The 17,291-nt window shown below is 41.8% G+C and overlaps 1 protein-coding gene across 1 annotated transcript in view; it reads left to right on the top strand.

Annotated features, from left to right (window-relative positions):
* The window catches only part of LOC128910514 (bifunctional heparan sulfate N-deacetylase/N-sulfotransferase 4), a 108,703-nt gene that overhangs the window by 61,857 nt on the left and 29,555 nt on the right, over window positions 1-17,291 (top strand). Inside the window, exons 5-7 of the mRNA XM_054203847.1 lie at window positions 1,775-1,929; window positions 10,333-10,518; window positions 12,151-12,279. Of these exons, the coding sequence (XP_054059822.1) occupies window positions 1,775-1,929; window positions 10,333-10,518; window positions 12,151-12,279 (470 nt within the window). The remainder of the gene's footprint in view (window positions 1-1,774; window positions 1,930-10,332; window positions 10,519-12,150; window positions 12,280-17,291) is intronic.

Genomic DNA, 17,291 nt, shown 5'->3' with positions numbered 1-17,291 from the left:
ATCTTATTTGATTTTTGTTAGGGTAAGAACTAGGGCGAAGTTTGATTAGTTGTACCTAAATTTACACAGAAATTAGTAGGAAAAAATAGGATTTTAAAACACAGTTTTTAAAAATGAAATTATTTCAAGAACCGTACCGTACTTCAAATGTTAATATGGCACTAAATTATACTTTGACCTAAGGCTTATGTCAGATGATTGTAGTTCTTGATATATTTCAAATATCCACCTTTTTCCTCTTCGTCCCTACCTTCAGTTTTCTACCTTTAGGGTACCAAAGAGATCTTCAGATGGCTTCACAAACTCCTATTCCTTTCTCTCCTGCCCTATTTTGAAAGCCTGTGTTAGGTTTCTTCCCCCAATCACATTTCCCTCGCGTGTGACCGCAAGTGAACCACATACCCCCAAAACCAAGACAGCGGTCATTGAACAGATGCAGCGTGCAGAAGTTTTGCACGAAGGAGCAGACATTCAGAGAAGGAGCAGCCATCGGTCCTTTCTTTTCACTAAGGAATTACCTAGAAAACAAGGTTGTTTTCTCTTTCCAGCAGCACTCCCATCAGCAGGAGCAACTTTCTAAGGGCTTGCAGAGTGCTGCAAAGGAGGGGAGTGAAGTGATTCGGTGACACCAGGAGAAAGTTTCAAAGTAATGCTCTCCTTGTGTAGTGGCGTTCTTCAAAAAACACTGCAGAAGTGCAAAGTAAAAATAAAGAGCTGAAGTGCGTGCACCGAACAGCCATCTCTCTATGTTCCTGCCTCGTGCCACAAAAGTAAACAGTGACATCCATGAAGCACTTTCTTCCAGTGAGTTTTGCAAAACATCGGAAGGCTTGTGGGAAGAAAAGATATCTACGTTTGCATCAGTAGACTGATTTTGACAATTATTTCTTTGACTGATGCTAAATAAAAGCATTTTAATGGTAAAGGCACAAGAAGGAAGGCTGCTATTAAACTGAATATTATTGAGTAATTTGGGGGTGAAGTTACTGAAATGCAACTTTGCCTTTCCAATTTGAAAAAGCACTGCAGACACACGTCTGCAAATGGTGGAAGCAGCATTGTATCATTTCTCAAATGGAAGGTTTTCTTTCTTATAACCACACATGCTTGCTTCTGCCTGAAGCAGATGCTCTTCACTAACACAGGAGTTTTTATTGTTTTTACTTCAAGATTAAACCTGGCAAAAACTGAACGCCGAACCATAGGAAAAAACATTTGGAACCCCTTTGCCATTACAGCTTCATGTTTTCCACCTAATTATATTTTGAAACGATTGCAAACTTGCTTCATACTTTACCAGAAATTGCCAGATTTCAGTTTACCGAGGCTAATAATGAAGTAGCTATAAGTGGGGAGGGGGAGTTGGCAAGACTCTGACGCACAGCTCTCAGTGATGCCACCTTGGCCAGCTACAACCACGCCGGACCAAAGCAGGTGGTTAGAAGTCCATCCAGTCTCCATCTTCATGGGGAGCAGGAACTTTTAAATACTCCTAGTGCATTAAATCGCACGATAATCAGCCCTTGAAAACTAATTCTTGTTAGAATCGCTGTCAGTTAACAGCATGGCAGAAATGGAAAGGGAGAGCTACGATCCATGGCGATTCACCTCACTCTTTTTGTGATATGGCAGAGCCTGTCTGCAGCACAGGGAGACATCCAGGCCAAGGACATTAGGTTTTATGGCAGCCTATTCTGTGTTTAAAGACCAATTATGGACATTTCTGCTCTTGCTTTTCTGTTACCTTTTTTTTTTTTCTTTCTTTCTTTTGCAGGGACTGAAGAGGAAGATGAAGGCGATGACCTGCTGTTGAGATCTGTGGATGAGTTTTGGTGGTTCCCCCATATGTGGAGTCACATGCAGCCTCACCTCTTCCACAATGAGTCATCACTGGTGGAGCAGATGATCCTCAACAAAGAATTTGCAATAGTGAGTAAAAGTTACCAAAGGATTCACTAGGATACTTCTGCTATGCTTTCCAAGCTGTTCTTATGTTTACCTATATTACAGAATCATAGAGTAGATTGATTTGGGTTGGAAGAGACCTTAAAGATCATCTAGTTCCAAACCCCCCTGCCACGGGCAGGGAAATTATACTTGTGTGTATATATCTATTTACATAGATATGCAAATAAGGCAGCAAGATTGGAAACTCATCCCAAAAGAAAAGCCTTTCTGTGACTCAAACTTGGGCTGAATTTTGTCTTAGCCTTTTTCAGTGACACGGGCTTTCTGGAAAGCAAGCAGCCCTTCACCCACCTTCACCTTGTGAGACCATAGGGACAAGAAGCAGTGAAATCTCAGCAGGTATCAGCTGGCCTTTTCAGCTTTAGAAAGGGGTTTATAGCAAGGTTATCAGCTTCCTGAAGTCTGGTGCAAACATCCTCAATAGGGGAGGGAGAAAGTTGCAGTGAACCCTAAACGTTGTGTATGGTTTGTGAGGCATCTTGAAGCTAGTGATGCAAATAAGAGGAGCTGCTGGATTTCACTGTGCTTTTTTTAGATAACCTGCTTGAAAATATGCTTTTTACATAGCTAACCTGTTGCTAATATTTGTAGATAATGATGTTTCATTTTTGCTCATTTGTGTTGTTAACTTAGAAGAGCTATCCTCCCAGCATTGCCCAGAGTACTTGTAATCCAAGGTCAGGTGGAAACCATTTAGAGTCCTTGCAGGCTAATGCCACTTGCTTCTCAAGCACGACAAAGAAAACCCGAAATCTATAAATGCTCGCTTTGGAAAAGGCACTGTGTGGTCTTTGACAAGGTGCAGAAGTGCCAAGCTCCTCAAAAGAGCAGAGTGACACGGTGGGTCTTTCTCTGCTGCTCAGGGAACCCAAGTCTCAGCCCTCTGCAGCTCAGAAAGGCCAGCTAGCAGCTGCCCCTTCCTCCCATCCCTCACAGGAGCCGAGGAGCATCAGGAAACCGGCAGAAGCAGATACCTGAACAAGCAGTTGGAAGCAAATTATTCCCTTGTTTACGAAAATATTTTCCTAACAACCTTTAAAGAAAATTCATTAAAAATGGCTTAACGGTTTACTCTTCTTGCCAGACTTCCCCCCATCCCATCTCCTGCTTGGCAGGGTGTTAGGACAGAGGCATTTTGGATGACTTGTTTTCCTTTCTACAGTGCTGCTTTACTGTCACAGCCTTCATTCCTGGTCGTGCCTTTTGTGTAGCCTGGCCCGGAGACCCAAATATATTTGAGATTTTAAATGCAAGAGTAATTTTTTTAAGTAATCTGTATCTCAAAAATACATGGTCAGCTCATCTTTAAACCTATGGGGAAATTCTTCAAGTATATTCAGGAAACATGAAGTCCTCTGGGTCAAACTGCCTTTAGGAGTAAAATTTATAACATAGCCTGAAAACAGGTCTTGTAATAGAATCTGTTTGCAGCTTCAACTACAAAAAGATAAAGCCCATGTCCCTATCCTCACTGAAGGGTAGAGACTCCTTAGGGTGCCTATAAATAAGGAGATGATGTCAGTGAAAAGCTGCTGTTATTACAGTTTTATTTCCTGCTAACATTTGGACAGGGCTTGTACCGACCTCTTAACCTTGAATCCATACGAGCTGTACAATTTACTTACGAGAACATTTCTTTTCAAAAGGCTTCCTGTGAAATCCTCTCTGTGGGAGAAATTTATCTTCCCGATATGACAACCTTCCTGATAGCTATCAGAGAGGTCCCAGCCATGACTTCAGAGCAGTTTTGTGTCCTCCCCTGCTTTCTCATCCTCAGAATCGTATCTTACTTGGGAAGGGAACTCCTTGTTCTGCAGCTGCGCTTCCGCAACTTCTCCAAAGTTAAAGGAAACCCCTTTTCATTATTGTTTGACTTCACGGTGTGAATCCAAATTTAAATTGGAGATCTAAAGCAATACATAGAAGATCTGCTTGATGTCATACATGTTTTATTTGTGCTCTAACATCTTTAGTATTATACTCAGGGGAACACAGCTTGATGCTGATGCCATTTTCTCTTGCATTTCCCATTTATTGACCGTATCTCCCCACCTCCTGTTTTAGCTGCTGATAAAGACGACACTTTTTAAAGATGACCTTCTTCTGTTTTACACAGATACATCCATACATTTATGATGCCCTAAAAAATGTGGGCTTACAATTGCAGCCTGCCTCAAACAGCTGTATCACAAAATACATGTAGAAATCTGATACCTAAACAATTTGTATACATACAACTAATTGCTAATTAGGTATCTAATTGCCTTGATTTGAGTGCTGATACCTCTGCGTATCTAGGGCTTAGTAAAATCAACAGTCTTTAACGGATTCCCTTACACATGAATTGCTTGTGAACCAGGAGACAGCCTTTAACAAGAGCCCCCCAAATTATTGTATTTTATGTGTCACAGATATTTGTCGTTTCTAGTGTTTCATGCCTAGTCGGTGAGAGTAAGACACTTTCTCACATCTTCCGTAAACGTTATTGCCCCGCTGCTCTGGATCCAGCAGGCAGTGTGGAAAGTTTTGCCTGGCAAAATCCTCGTGCACGTGTGCCTGAGCGATGGGCCCCTCAGTTCCCCCCATCCATAGCCCCATTCCCACCACCCTCCCTGCCAAATCTCTTCTCGAGCGCTCACGATAGCCTCACGGGAACAAGAGCCAGAGATGTTAACTGTGGTAAAGTAAGTTGCAGTCTACCCAGAACTTTGCTATCCCAGTGTCATCTTATTTATGTAAATATGGATGGTATGCCCCAGAGTCTGGCGAAGGAAAAGGCAAATGACATTTATTTTGATTATCAGTTGGGTTTAACTTGATCATGTTTTCTAAGGTTCTTTTCTATCAGAGGATCCCAAAATCCTTTAAAGACACCAGTGGATTAAGCCTTGGATTAAATTTTGCAAACTGATAATATCTCAAGTATTATTCTCCTTGGTTATGGGCAATGCAGTTGATACACAGAGGTAAACAAATTGCCCAAGCAGAAGTCTCTGATAGTACATATTCCAAAAATAAAACAAACCAACTTTTCACTGCCATCCTTTAATCACAAGATATACTTCCTCCTCCCTTTTGTACATCCTCATCTGACACAACCAAGTAGAATATATTTAATCCAAAGCTTGTAGCTTTGAATTAGCTAGGAAAAAACAAATTTTTCCCCTCGATTTGTTTGCTTACTGATTATCTTCTGTGCTCATTTGTGAGCACACGTGCCCAAAGCACGGTAGATAGGGCAAAAACTATCATCGACTGTAAAAAGGTAGCTGTGATCTGATACGAGGAAGTGAGAGAGAGAGACATAAACACGAAACAAAGAAATCAGTTCGGAGATACGCATATACAAAACAAAGAAATCAATTCAGAGCCTGTCTAGTAACGCTCCTTGGCTTCAATCTCCGGTTTATAAACCAGCTACAGATGCACATTAGCACTTCCTCTGCCTAAAGCTTTTGAGCTGCCCAAACCACAAAGAAACCACGATCTTTTAATATACCAATTAAATACCAAGAATATGAAGACCAGTGACCACATATCAAAGGCAAAGTAGCTACATGTGATGAAGAGAAAGTCTAATTTGTCGCATTACTGATATCTGTAGTAAACGTCGGGAAGGAGAGATGCCCTCTAGAGATTGCCTGTGAAAATGTTCTGTAAATGTTCTGCATATATAGGATGACATTGTCCTTTGCAGACAGGATGAGATTTATTCTACCTAACCGTAAGGTCCTTCTTCATTAGTGCTTTTGTCCGCACCAGGAGCGTGCTTTGACAGCACATCTCTAAGGCTGCCTCTACATTCTCAGCTTTATTTGGTACCACGCACGTGCAGAGTCTACACGTTTCCTAGTCACGTATAGCTTCCTCAGCGCTGGACTGCCTTTCTGCATTTCCCATCCTCAGAAACCTAAGATTTAGATCTCACATCTTCTCTGCCTCTCGGTAGTCTGCTACAGTGTGAAGCATGCCTAGAACAGGAGTCGTAGTGAAAGCTGCGAGACTCCTATGCAAGACTGGTGAAAAGCTGGCTTTGCCCGTGTCCCTGTCAGTCCTGGATCTGATACCGACACCAGCAAATCCGCTTCGTTAAGACCCCTTGTACTCTCTGCTTGGCGCGTTGTACAGCCACGTGGCAAGGAAGGACACCACAGAGATGAAAGAAACAACGGAGAAAGCAAATACCACCACACAGAGCCCTATATCTCAATGACAGCCACCTCTCATTTGCCGAACCGTATTGTCTAGCTAGAGAGCTTTTAAGCAGATTTTAAAGTTTAGAATTTAACTAAAAGCAATTGAAAGCTGAAATATTTATTCAATAAAAATTATCCAGAAACATAAACCTTGAGAACAAAAATCATGTGTCCGTAAAGGATAAAATAACAACATTTTTGTGAGTGCTGACAAGCAAGGTGGTAGCAAATTCATTTGCCAAATAAGAGAAACTTTACTAAGGAAAGTTATAGGAAAAGTTATAGTTACAGTTAAAGTTATAGTTACAGGAAATCTCACCCATGTGCAGCAATATACAAAATATATCTCAGTACTAAAAATATGCAAAGCTTACGTAAATCTTTTAACGTTGGAAGGTAACATCTTAAAAAGTACTAAATTTACTCTATCACCTACTGTTGGACAAAGTCAAGAAGTTTAGCAAACTTATCTGAGGTTGTAGTGTTAACTTTCTCATCTAATAAAAGTCTGTACACCAAAGGGAATGCTGCAGTTCAACTGATTGTGTGAAAAGATCTACAGTAGACATACGATTTAATAAATTAAAAGGTTGCTTTTTTATTCTTTCTCTAACTAGCCAATACTAGGTGTTTCTGTAAAACAAATCACCGGTGATCTTTAAGAACCAGAATGCCAGTTGTGTTAAAACAGTTTTAGGATTTGTTTCATTTTATTTCTTACTGTGTTTTAACGAGGACATGTAATATTTCATGCAATAAAAAACTGGGGGTTTTCTGTTGGACAAGATCCTGCTAATGTAAATAGTCAGTCTTCCATACGATGTTTTTTATTCAAATTTCCAACATCTGCTGATGGAAAAATTGCTGTGGGAATGCAACTTCGTTGAGAATATACCTCCTTCTGGAGGGCAGTGCTCATTCTGCATTACCTGCCCTTTCTTTAGTCGAGGGTATTTTTGCAAACACACAGCACTTGCTGACTCACGGCAAACACAGCTCCTTTCTATACAAATAGGAAGGTCAAGAGAGGTTATTAGTTTCAAGCAAATCTTCCCTTGCTGGAGTGAAGCTGATAATTGAGAGAGATAAGCAGCCTTGGCAGATTGCTTCAGCCTTTCAGCTCACCTGTAGAAGTACCAGTCCCACGCCTGGGCTGTGGACGAGGTAACTTTGGAGGGTGGCCTGGTTTGAAGCATCTGTCTGCCGCTGGCCAGATGTGCGGGCCAGATGCAGGCATGGGAGGCAGGGTTACTTTGAGGTAACCTGAGGTATTCTGAGCACGCATCCCCCTTGCTCACTGCTGTCTGGAGGACGTGAGGTATGCTTCTGGAGAGCATCCTCTTGTCTGGTCCAGCCCTTAAACAGTCTGACCGCTCCCCCACGGCACCATCATGCAAACCAATGCATGGGAAATAACGACAACTCTCAGGGAATTTTCTGCCAAAAATGCAACAGCTGTTTTAATTGTCTCCCCCCCATCTAACAGATTATAACATTGATTCTCCTTTGACATTGAACGCATCCACCGCTGCAGCTTCAGCTTCCGCTGTCAATTAAGTTAGAATTGAAAGTCTCTTAAGGCACAAGTGAAGCAGGAATACAAATTTAACCTGCCCAAAATTAATGGCTCTGGGGTCCCAGCTTAAGCGTGTGAAGGACCGTAACGCTGCAACTGTAACGTAACAAAAAGGGCCGGAAGTTTTCCAAACCGGACGAACACACCCCCAAAGTTTATAAACAAATTTTGAAATTAAAAAAATAAATCAGTGGAAATCTTGAATATAAAAATAACCTAATAAAATCTTGTAGGAAATTGTTCCTTAGAATATATAAGAAAATATACTCACTACAGGCTTCTCCCATTTTGCCCAACAGCTTAGATTCAAATGTATACTCCTCCTTTAAGACATTAGTTCTCAATCCCAAACTAAATTTAATAACAAAATGAGAGGAAAAAAGGAAACAGAGCAACAGAAACCACTAAAAGAGTAAAATATTTCATTTACCCAAGGAAACTGAACATGGAACCGACCAAAGAAAATCTGATTATTTCTTAGTTGTTTCTTCTAAAAGTCATATTGGGTTTCTGAGTGACTGACATGTGGTTATGTGATGAACTATGCAGTGTGCAGGTTTTATTCAGAGGCTAATTAGCTTTTTATATTGAGAACTTATGAAAAGATGCCTTATTTTATTTGTGAATGGCACATTACCATTTCACCATTCTGTTGCTATGGCAATACCAGCAGCAAATAGTAAGCAGATAAACAGTATTTTGCATGTATTCATCCAGGTACCTACTTTTGGACATGCAGAGCAGTGTTCATTATCTAGCTCAGGACACTTTTGTCTGTATACTCCCTAACACAGGTTTGGGGAAGGTTTGCAGGTTCAAGTTAATACAGTATATTTAAGTTAACACAACGTATTTTACAGTGTGAGCATCATAGACTCCTCAGTAATAAATGGCCAGATTTTTCAGAAACCTTTAGATACAGCTTTTTCCTTGGCAAAAAAATAGTGGAGAGTGATTCAACACTTATTATTATAGATCTGTTCCTCATTTCACCCTTAAACTGACTCATGCCTTTCAGCTAGGTAACAACATTAATATGCAGCAATTACATTTTGCTCTCAGTAGATTACAAAATAGTAAGTTTGGGTTTCTTTTTTTCAAGACTGGACAGCAACCTAAGATCTTTACTGATAAGGAATGGATAATTTTAAGTGGTTGCATTATGTGATGTATGAACAAGTGTTCCCCACAGATTTAACTTAATTTTTGTCAAAGAACCAAAAGCCTTTCCTTGCAAAGTACTTAAAAATGCCCAGCACAACCTGCTGTTCCTGGAATTAAAGTAATCAACAGTTCTTGGATAATGTGGGCAAGAGGAAGGACAAAAAAAAAAAAAAAAAGTCATCATCTCACATTTTAGCCGTTGCGCTCTGAACATCAGTTTTATATGAAGAGAAAACAGTTGATGCATCCTGTACGATGGGGAGTAAAATAATTTCAGTAAACCCCCGGAGCGCGGGAAGGGATGCGGCAAGAGCCAGAGCAGCAGGACACCCTGCAACCTGGAGATGCCGTGGGAGAGCTGAAAAGGGCTTTTTCTGGAACTGCTGCTGGAACTGAGCCTGGGCAGGAGAAGAAGCAGAACGCAAATTTCTTTCTGCCAGGAGCTGATAAACGCCGGATGCGTTTCTGAACAGTCACTCAAACCGATGAAACTAATTACCTCATTTTCACATGTATAGCTTACACTTCAAATAATTTGCTCTCTTTTAAATATATCCCGGTCTATAGATGTGGTTATCGGGCCTCATCATCAGATGGGGTTTTCAGACAGCCCACGCTAAGTCGGGAGCGGGAGGGATGAGGAGCAGAACAAAGGCAAGAGAGCGTCAGGAGTGAAGGGAACATGCCCAGCACGCTCGCAGTTAAGCTTCTTCCTTAATTCCTTCTGCCTGCACATTAACTACCTCATTGTGCCAGCGGAAGATATTTTCAAGATAACCTATAGATTATATTCATGAAAATGCACATATTTCCTCATAGAAACGGAGCTGAATAAATATTTATGAAATGAAAAATATGTCCGTCAAAGTCCAGCTTGTTTTGCTGCTGCCTTAATACCATGGAAAAAATATAAGCCAAGTCAGAACCTATGGGGGATATTTATTTATTTATTTATTTATTCATTAAACCAGGAAGGAATCTTGCTATCATTTCAGAAATAGGAAGCAAAAAATCCCACGTATGTCACTGCAACATTTTCTTTTCCCCCCATCTGTTTACTGCTCTAATGCTGTTTGGTAGCTTAGTAAATATGCAGCATCAGCTTGCCGCATTACCTTTAAAAAGAACCAAACAGGTAGGATGCATATTAAAATACATGTAATATGTAATGAATAGGCAGGCAAATCTATTCCATATAACAGTGTACGTAATCCAAGAGGATTATTTATCACTCTCCAGTTATCAGACTGTAATTCCACTTCCCCTCACCTCCCCTCCATTTTTAGCTTGTGCTACATACAAATAGGTACAAGTCTGTCGAAGGACAACAGCTTCCCCAATGCTGCCGTCTGCAGAAAAAATAAGCTTTGAATAATTCCACCTTCTTTTTCTGTTCCTAAATCTATTCCCCCCTCTGCTGTGTTGCAGGAGCATGGCATACCGACTGACATGGGGTACGCGGTGGCTCCGCACCACTCCGGGGTCTACCCGGTCCACATCCAGCTCTACGAGGCCTGGAAGAAAGTCTGGCGCATCCGAGTGACCAGCACAGAAGAATACCCACACCTGAAACCTGCACGGTACAGACGGGGCTTCATCCACAATGGCATCATGGTACACTGCATTTCCATGCTTCATAGCAATTGTACTTTAAGTGACTGAAAAATACGCTATTTTTACCAATGCTTCGAGTTTTACAGCAATCATTAAAATTCTCTGTGATCGAGGATTTGTAAGGATGCCAAAATAGTGCACTTGTTATGCAGCCAGGTTTTTTTTAATAAAAAAAAAGAGTCACACAAACCCAGGCAACTGCAAATATAATCCTCAGAAACTAAATGTACTTGTAGTCCCATCAACTATCGACACATACTTTGAAATTCATTAAACTGCCTAAGACCTATGTTTTGAGCTCAGGTTCATCTTTATGCATGAAAGGAGTAGAAATCCACCACCTGGGAAGGTGAGCAGGTGTAAGTAATCTCCTCCAGCAAGCGTGACACTGCTCTGAGGCCCAGGTTTCCTTCCAAACTTTGCTTCCGAAACTCCCAGAGCCAGGGTCCGGACACGTGCCCGACTCTTCCCAACCACACGCTTGTGCGAGGAGAGAAAAGGTTCCTCACATATACACTTCACTGAGGGAAGGGCAGGAAAAGGTATAAAATTATTTGGCCTGTCTCACCAGCCAGCTGCAACCCTATAGATAGTTGAAACACAGAAACTGAATATGCACAAGTCAGACGTATTTCAAAGGCAGGTCCCAGGATGCTTTAAAGTCCCAGCTGACTTGAATGTTGCATGTAAAGTCAAAATTGCCATCCCCTAAACAAGACAAAAGGAACGTCTTAATCAAAACCAAGAAGTTACTGCACGGAGTCCAATTACTACTGGAATAGACTCCATTTCAGCTGTGCATTTACACATGTATTAAAATGCTCTGCTGAATGTCGGTGTTATTTGTTGCTTTAACTGAGTAGGAAAGCGACAACACTGACTGGAGGGAAACGAAATATCCAATATCCAAACGCCCTGACAATTGTTGTCTCTACCGCAGTACCTAGCTAGTAATGTAACTAAACCGTCTTGTTCTCCAGGATGAGTTTGTGTTCGCACGCCGGCGATGGCTGGTTTCCGACACGCAGCCTCTTGATTTATGAGGGGACAGGGAGCCAACCTCAGGCTGCTCTCACACGAGCATCCCACCGGTCCTGAACACGTTTCACAACCAGGAATGAGGGGCTCAGTATGGTTTTCGGGACCGAGGAATGTATAAAACAACAGGTCTTTTGTGGTCCACAGCCTCGAATACAAATTTGGTGTCTCAAGAACAGTAAGATTAATTGCCTGAGATAGCGAAGATGGCCAGGAAGCACTATATATCTGCTAATAAACTAACCTTGCTAAGGGAAGAGAGGTTTGGCTTTTTGTTTTCCTCCTCTTCCAAATGCCAGGAAACAAACCGTTATTATGAGTGTCTGAGCTGAATAAAGCGGGACTGCAGGAAAGCTCAGCCCATGTGTGTCGCAGCTTTTCAGAGCTGGAAATCTCCACATCTGCCAGATCGCGCTTGCTTACCACCAGAGTACAGAAGGCAGAAAGGAGCCCATAAATAAGCACGCCAGAGCGGAGAGGCAGAAAGGGTTGCTGGTTTATTTCTTGGAGTTGCTGGAGGGATTCGGGTGGCTGTGCCAGGGTAAATTTGCAGAAAAATTTAGTGTCACAACAGCGCTGTTATTTTGTTCTCAGGTGCTCCCTCGACAGACCTGTGGCCTTTTCACCCATACTATTTTTTACAAGGAATATCCTGGGGGTCCTCAGGAGCTCGACAAAAGTATCCGAGGAGGTGAACTCTTCCTCACTATTCTCCTGAATCCCGTAGGTACCTCCTTTTGCTATTTTTTGACTAACGGGGAGGAGGGAGGGAGGGAGGAAGGGATGGAGATCAGTTTTCTTTGACCTTGTTTGGAAAATAAAAATCAAGACCCCTTGCTCAGAGGTAATAAGCAGTTTAAGAGGAAAGGAGCAAAGTGCCTTCCGCTAATTTCTAACTACAACTCTATGCAACAAGTTACTGGAAAATGTATTAGTTTCAGCTCTGTGCTGTTTCCCAACCTGAAGCCGGGTCCCCGTGAGAGAAGAGTGCGCTGACTTGCCTAACTGAGACTGAAAGGAACCAGCGAGGGTAGAAAAAACTCGGTGATCTTATCCCGCTTTTCCTTTTTTCCATAAGCTTGGCTCCTCAGGCACGCCTGATATAGCTCGATAGAAACCTCAGAGCTCAGCCCTGATACATTCCCCCACCACTGGTTCTTAAAAATAGATTTTGTGCAGCTAAAGAATACCCCAAGCAGTACATAGCCTTCTATTGAACATTTTTGCTTTGCTCAGTGCTGCGTTTCTTCTTTTCTGTCAACGTTACATGAACCATTAACTGTACGTATGTACGTATGTGTGCATATACAAACAACCTATGTATGTATAAACACACACATATTTATGGTTTAAACAAAAGCGACACAGATTTTAAGGGCAATTTGCAGAGCTACCATGAAATTTTCTCTTATCTAATAAAGCGGTCTGAACTGCGCTGTGCTAATATACACCTATGACAACGCGATGTAGGTGGGTGCGTAGGTGCAGTTGGGCTTCACAAGGACCAAGGAGGAAAGCTACCTAAGTGCAAATACCGTATTTTGAAGTCACAGTTCTCTCGCCTGTGAACAACAGCGTGGTGCCATTTAAGACAGCAGCCTAGAGGTCGAAGGAAGAAGGACAAGAACCAAAAAAATAATCATATATCAAGTATCTTTTTGCCATTGTCTTCCCTTCTTCCCATTCCACCCAAACAAGCAGCACTACTCACAAGATAAATGTCCTGGGTCTTGCCAGGTGGCCTGATTTTCAGTGCTTTTAAATTGCGGTACTCGTTGACTTCTCTGCAGTTAAAGAAACTTCAGGTGGAGCTAACTCCCAAATCCGGGTCACTTTTTATTTAGAGACCTAAATATAGATTTTGGTATTATATAATTAGGTGAAAATTTTGGCTGGGGAGCTAAGTTGGCATCCGAGTCAAAGATTCAGTCGTCTTAAAGAAACGTGACATTTCTGTTCGGAATTTTTCTGTACCATACACATGACATTTAATTTGAGAATAAAAAATATCCCTGTTCTTTATCCCCCTTCTCCATTACGTGCAGTTCTCCCAGGCTGGCTTTTCTTCCTGTAGTTTCCTTAAGTGTAACTTGCCTCATCACTGTCTTGGGATGCTGCTGGAATTTATCCTTAGCTTTACTATACTTTGATCAATACCTCTGCACCTTTCACTTACCTGAAGATTTAGGCAGTGCAGCAGTCTGTAGCAGAGTATATCCTTACTCCATAAGAGACGCTTAGAATAGCCCCAGTTCCTCAATCACCACACCCAAGCCTCTGAGCATGCTCAGGCCACCCTGATTTCCTACCTTACAATTCATCTTTTCTCTAATTTCAGGTTTTTCTTCCTTACTGACACAGCAAATGAGCAAGAAGGCAAAAGCTCACAGTTGCTTATTAGCAATTTCAGCCTTGGGATCTTTTAAACAAACGTGTCCAAATGTTCTTTCCAAAGACAGGCTGACGCTAAGGGGAAGGGTAGCTCTTCAGTTAGTCTAAAAATTATTTTCAAGGCTATTATTGAACCCTGAATGAAATCACATAGGCCTGTGCCACCACATATTACTCTCCAGAACTCATTAACCTGGGCTCTCCAGGCAGCTCCCAAGCAGGACCAACCTTGGAAGCGCTGGAGCATCTTCCTTCTGGGAGCTGTAGCACTCGTGCTGGCCCCACAGGAGGTTTCCCCCAGCTGGGTCCAATTGCTTCCCCCAGGAAAGGGCCAAATCCCTCCCTGGGTGGGTCCTGCAGCACAGACAGGTGCTCCTGGTGCCCAGCTGAGCGTGACACAGAGAATATTAAGAGAAGCAGTTCTACCATCTGCCTCTTAGGTTTCAGGAGTGATACAGCACAGGACCTTGCCTAGGAAGGCAATTTGTAATGGCAGGCAAAGCATTCCAGATGTAATCATAGAATGGTTTGGGTTGGAAGGGACCTTAAAGATCATTAGTTCCAACCCCCTGCCATGGGCAGGGACACCTCCCACTAGATCAGGTTGCTCAGAGCCCCGTCCAGCCTGGCCTGATCATGCACCTGCGATGTTCATGACAGAGCTAGAAGACCATCTTCCAAAGAAAAGGGGGGAAAAAAAAGATTTTCTTTTATTTTCTTCAGTACATGAAGTCATTGTTTTGACCAAGCTATGTTCTAATAACTTGAGAGCGCAATATGTATTATTGGGTGGTATTTGAAAAGAACAGCAGTTCTATACTGTTAATGTTTGATTCCCTTCTCCCATTTTTATGATTTTCTACCTTTACCTCATCAAAACTGATATTTTACTGAGCTAAGCAGCACAAGTGAAATACTGACATGCACTTCCCTAACTCTGAGTTAAGTATGAATCTGTTCCAATATAAGTGCTTATTCAGACAGGAAGAAATATAATTTAATCATGTGTGAGCTGAAGTAAGATATACCGCGGAACCTCACCATCATTCAAGTCAGGTTGGTGCACTACCCTATGAAATATGCACCGACTGACAACAGTAAAAGCAAAAATCTAGCCTTACCTCAGAAGGAAACTGGTGTGAGTAGGAAACAAAATCATCTATGTTCATATACCCTTTTTTCTTTTTTTTAAATACCAAGTTTGGACAGCACACAAATGAACAAATGGGAAGACCTTTCTTTTATTCATTGTAAGAGAAGGTGTAGTGTTTTGGTGGTTAATTTGAAAAAGTTTACAGATTAGCATATAAAATACACGGTGTCTTGTTAAAAGGATCGACAGAGTGCATATTTCGCTGGCCAATTGCAAATCCAGTTGAATTTGAATAACGTCACTGGCATTGGCATGAGTTATGTTCCTACAGCGAGAGGAAAGGGGAACCTGTTCTGGAGGGTGAAGGTGGTATAAAACTATTTCTGCTTGCAGAAAGAGAATGGATGCATGTGCACTCGCACAGCACTGCCAGGCTACCATGACAACTGAAGTTATATATAAATTATGTGTGTTACTACCATAAAAGATCACATTCCAGAGTCCTGGATTGGGTTAGAAATCTCCTTATATAGCTAGTTATCTGCCCTGTGGTGTTGTTTGTTACCCCGGCCTGGTTCGACAAAGCACAGGAGCAACAACAAAACACCAAACAAAAAAAGGAATATCTGGTTTCACAGAGCCCTTTCTACAACTACAGTAGATTATCACTCTGTTACCATTTTATGAGGTGCCTTCTTGATCATCAGGTAGGCTAGAAGTTAGAAGAGGGTTTCTGAGCAGGTTTATTTGTGGTCGTTGCCCGTCTGTCTTGTTTCTGTGGAGGTTTTTTTTTGTTCCCTTTGCCAGTTTTCACATTGGTATGTTTCTGTAGATGATCCTAACAATAGTTGGGCAACAGTTCCAAGTTAGATGTGACATATAACAACATTTTGGCTTTAGATGCTTGGAAATCTATACGCTTCGCTTATAAAAACAAACCGACCCATAAATAATCGATAATAACAAAAACTATAGTGAGCTGTGCCATTCACTGACATCTTCCCAAAGCAGCTATGGTGAAGGCTGGTGTCCCACACATTGCACAAGTGTCTATTTGCTCCTGGCTTCTCTTTCAGAGGCAGCTATCTAGTTTGTGCCTTGATTAAAATCAGCACGCCACCACCTTTTGCTGTGGATTACAGCTATTTAGCTGTCTAAAAACAAACTGAAAGTCAGTTATTTCTGGCCTTCTAACTTTGGATGTCAGAGGCGAAGAAACAGAAATCTGAAAGTCTGTGAATAAGTGGTGACACCAGCTATTCCGAAGAGGCGCAGATGCACAATAAGTGGATGAATAAACTTTAGCATGAATAGCAGCCAAGGCACAACAGAACAAAATTCAACGTCAACGCCAGCTTCTAGGAGGACTTCTGCCTGCTTTTCAACCCCATAGCCAGCGGTCTAACGCTCTCCCTGCATTGGCATCGATACATTTAACAGGTCAATCACATCGAACTGGAACAGCCCCCAGATTTTTAACTTGGTTAAAAACCAAGTAATAGCTCATGGTTCTTCTCATTGCATGGGCATGGCATCTGCATTGCAATCCTGCTTTCTTCAGGAAAACACCTCGCCTGGATGTAGACCAGGGTTTCCAGGCACAGATCAGTGACTTGGTTTGTAGTTGTGTTTTTAACGGGACCTTAGCAGCAAAGATGGGTTGTAAAGGCACAGAGAAGTTCCTGTTTCCGTAGGCTGTTATGACGGCCATTTATAATCTTTTATCCCATCCCCCCAAACAAGTGCAAGTAGGAACACAATTTAAATAATCAAGTTCTGATTAAACATTTTTTTCAATTAGTTTGATTACCGAAGCACATTTCAAGAATAATTAAATGTGGGGAAGCAAATTTACTAAATAGGAATAATGTATCAAATAGGAAGAATTTATTTACAACTAATTTAGGGTCAGACCACAACTCTCTTAATGATAATGATGGGCAGTATGATTGACATCGCATTACATGGACTGCAATGCGCTTTCTTCTGTGAGTGTATATTCCATGTACTTCACATGCGAGAAGTTCACAAAGCGTCCTCAGCAGGGAGCAGGTGGGAGATAATGAAGTTTTTGCAGATGAGGAACCTGCAACTAAACCTTGCAAAAGGCAAGAGCTGAATATCTGCTAGCCCTTCCTAACTTTAGAACGTGCCACCAAGGAAGGCTGTTGGCAGATTCTCTTTTATCCCCTCCTGAGCCTTTGACAAGCAAGTGGTTTACAGAAACCCTCTCCATTACTCAGATTGGAGG

The sequence above is a fragment of the Rissa tridactyla genome, chromosome 5, assembly GCF_028500815.1.
Source record: "Rissa tridactyla isolate bRisTri1 chromosome 5, bRisTri1.patW.cur.20221130, whole genome shotgun sequence".
Lineage (NCBI taxonomy): Eukaryota > Metazoa > Chordata > Aves > Charadriiformes > Laridae > Rissa > Rissa tridactyla.
The sequence above is the reverse complement of the archived record's forward strand: the minus strand, read 5'-3'. Positions and strand labels throughout refer to the sequence as shown.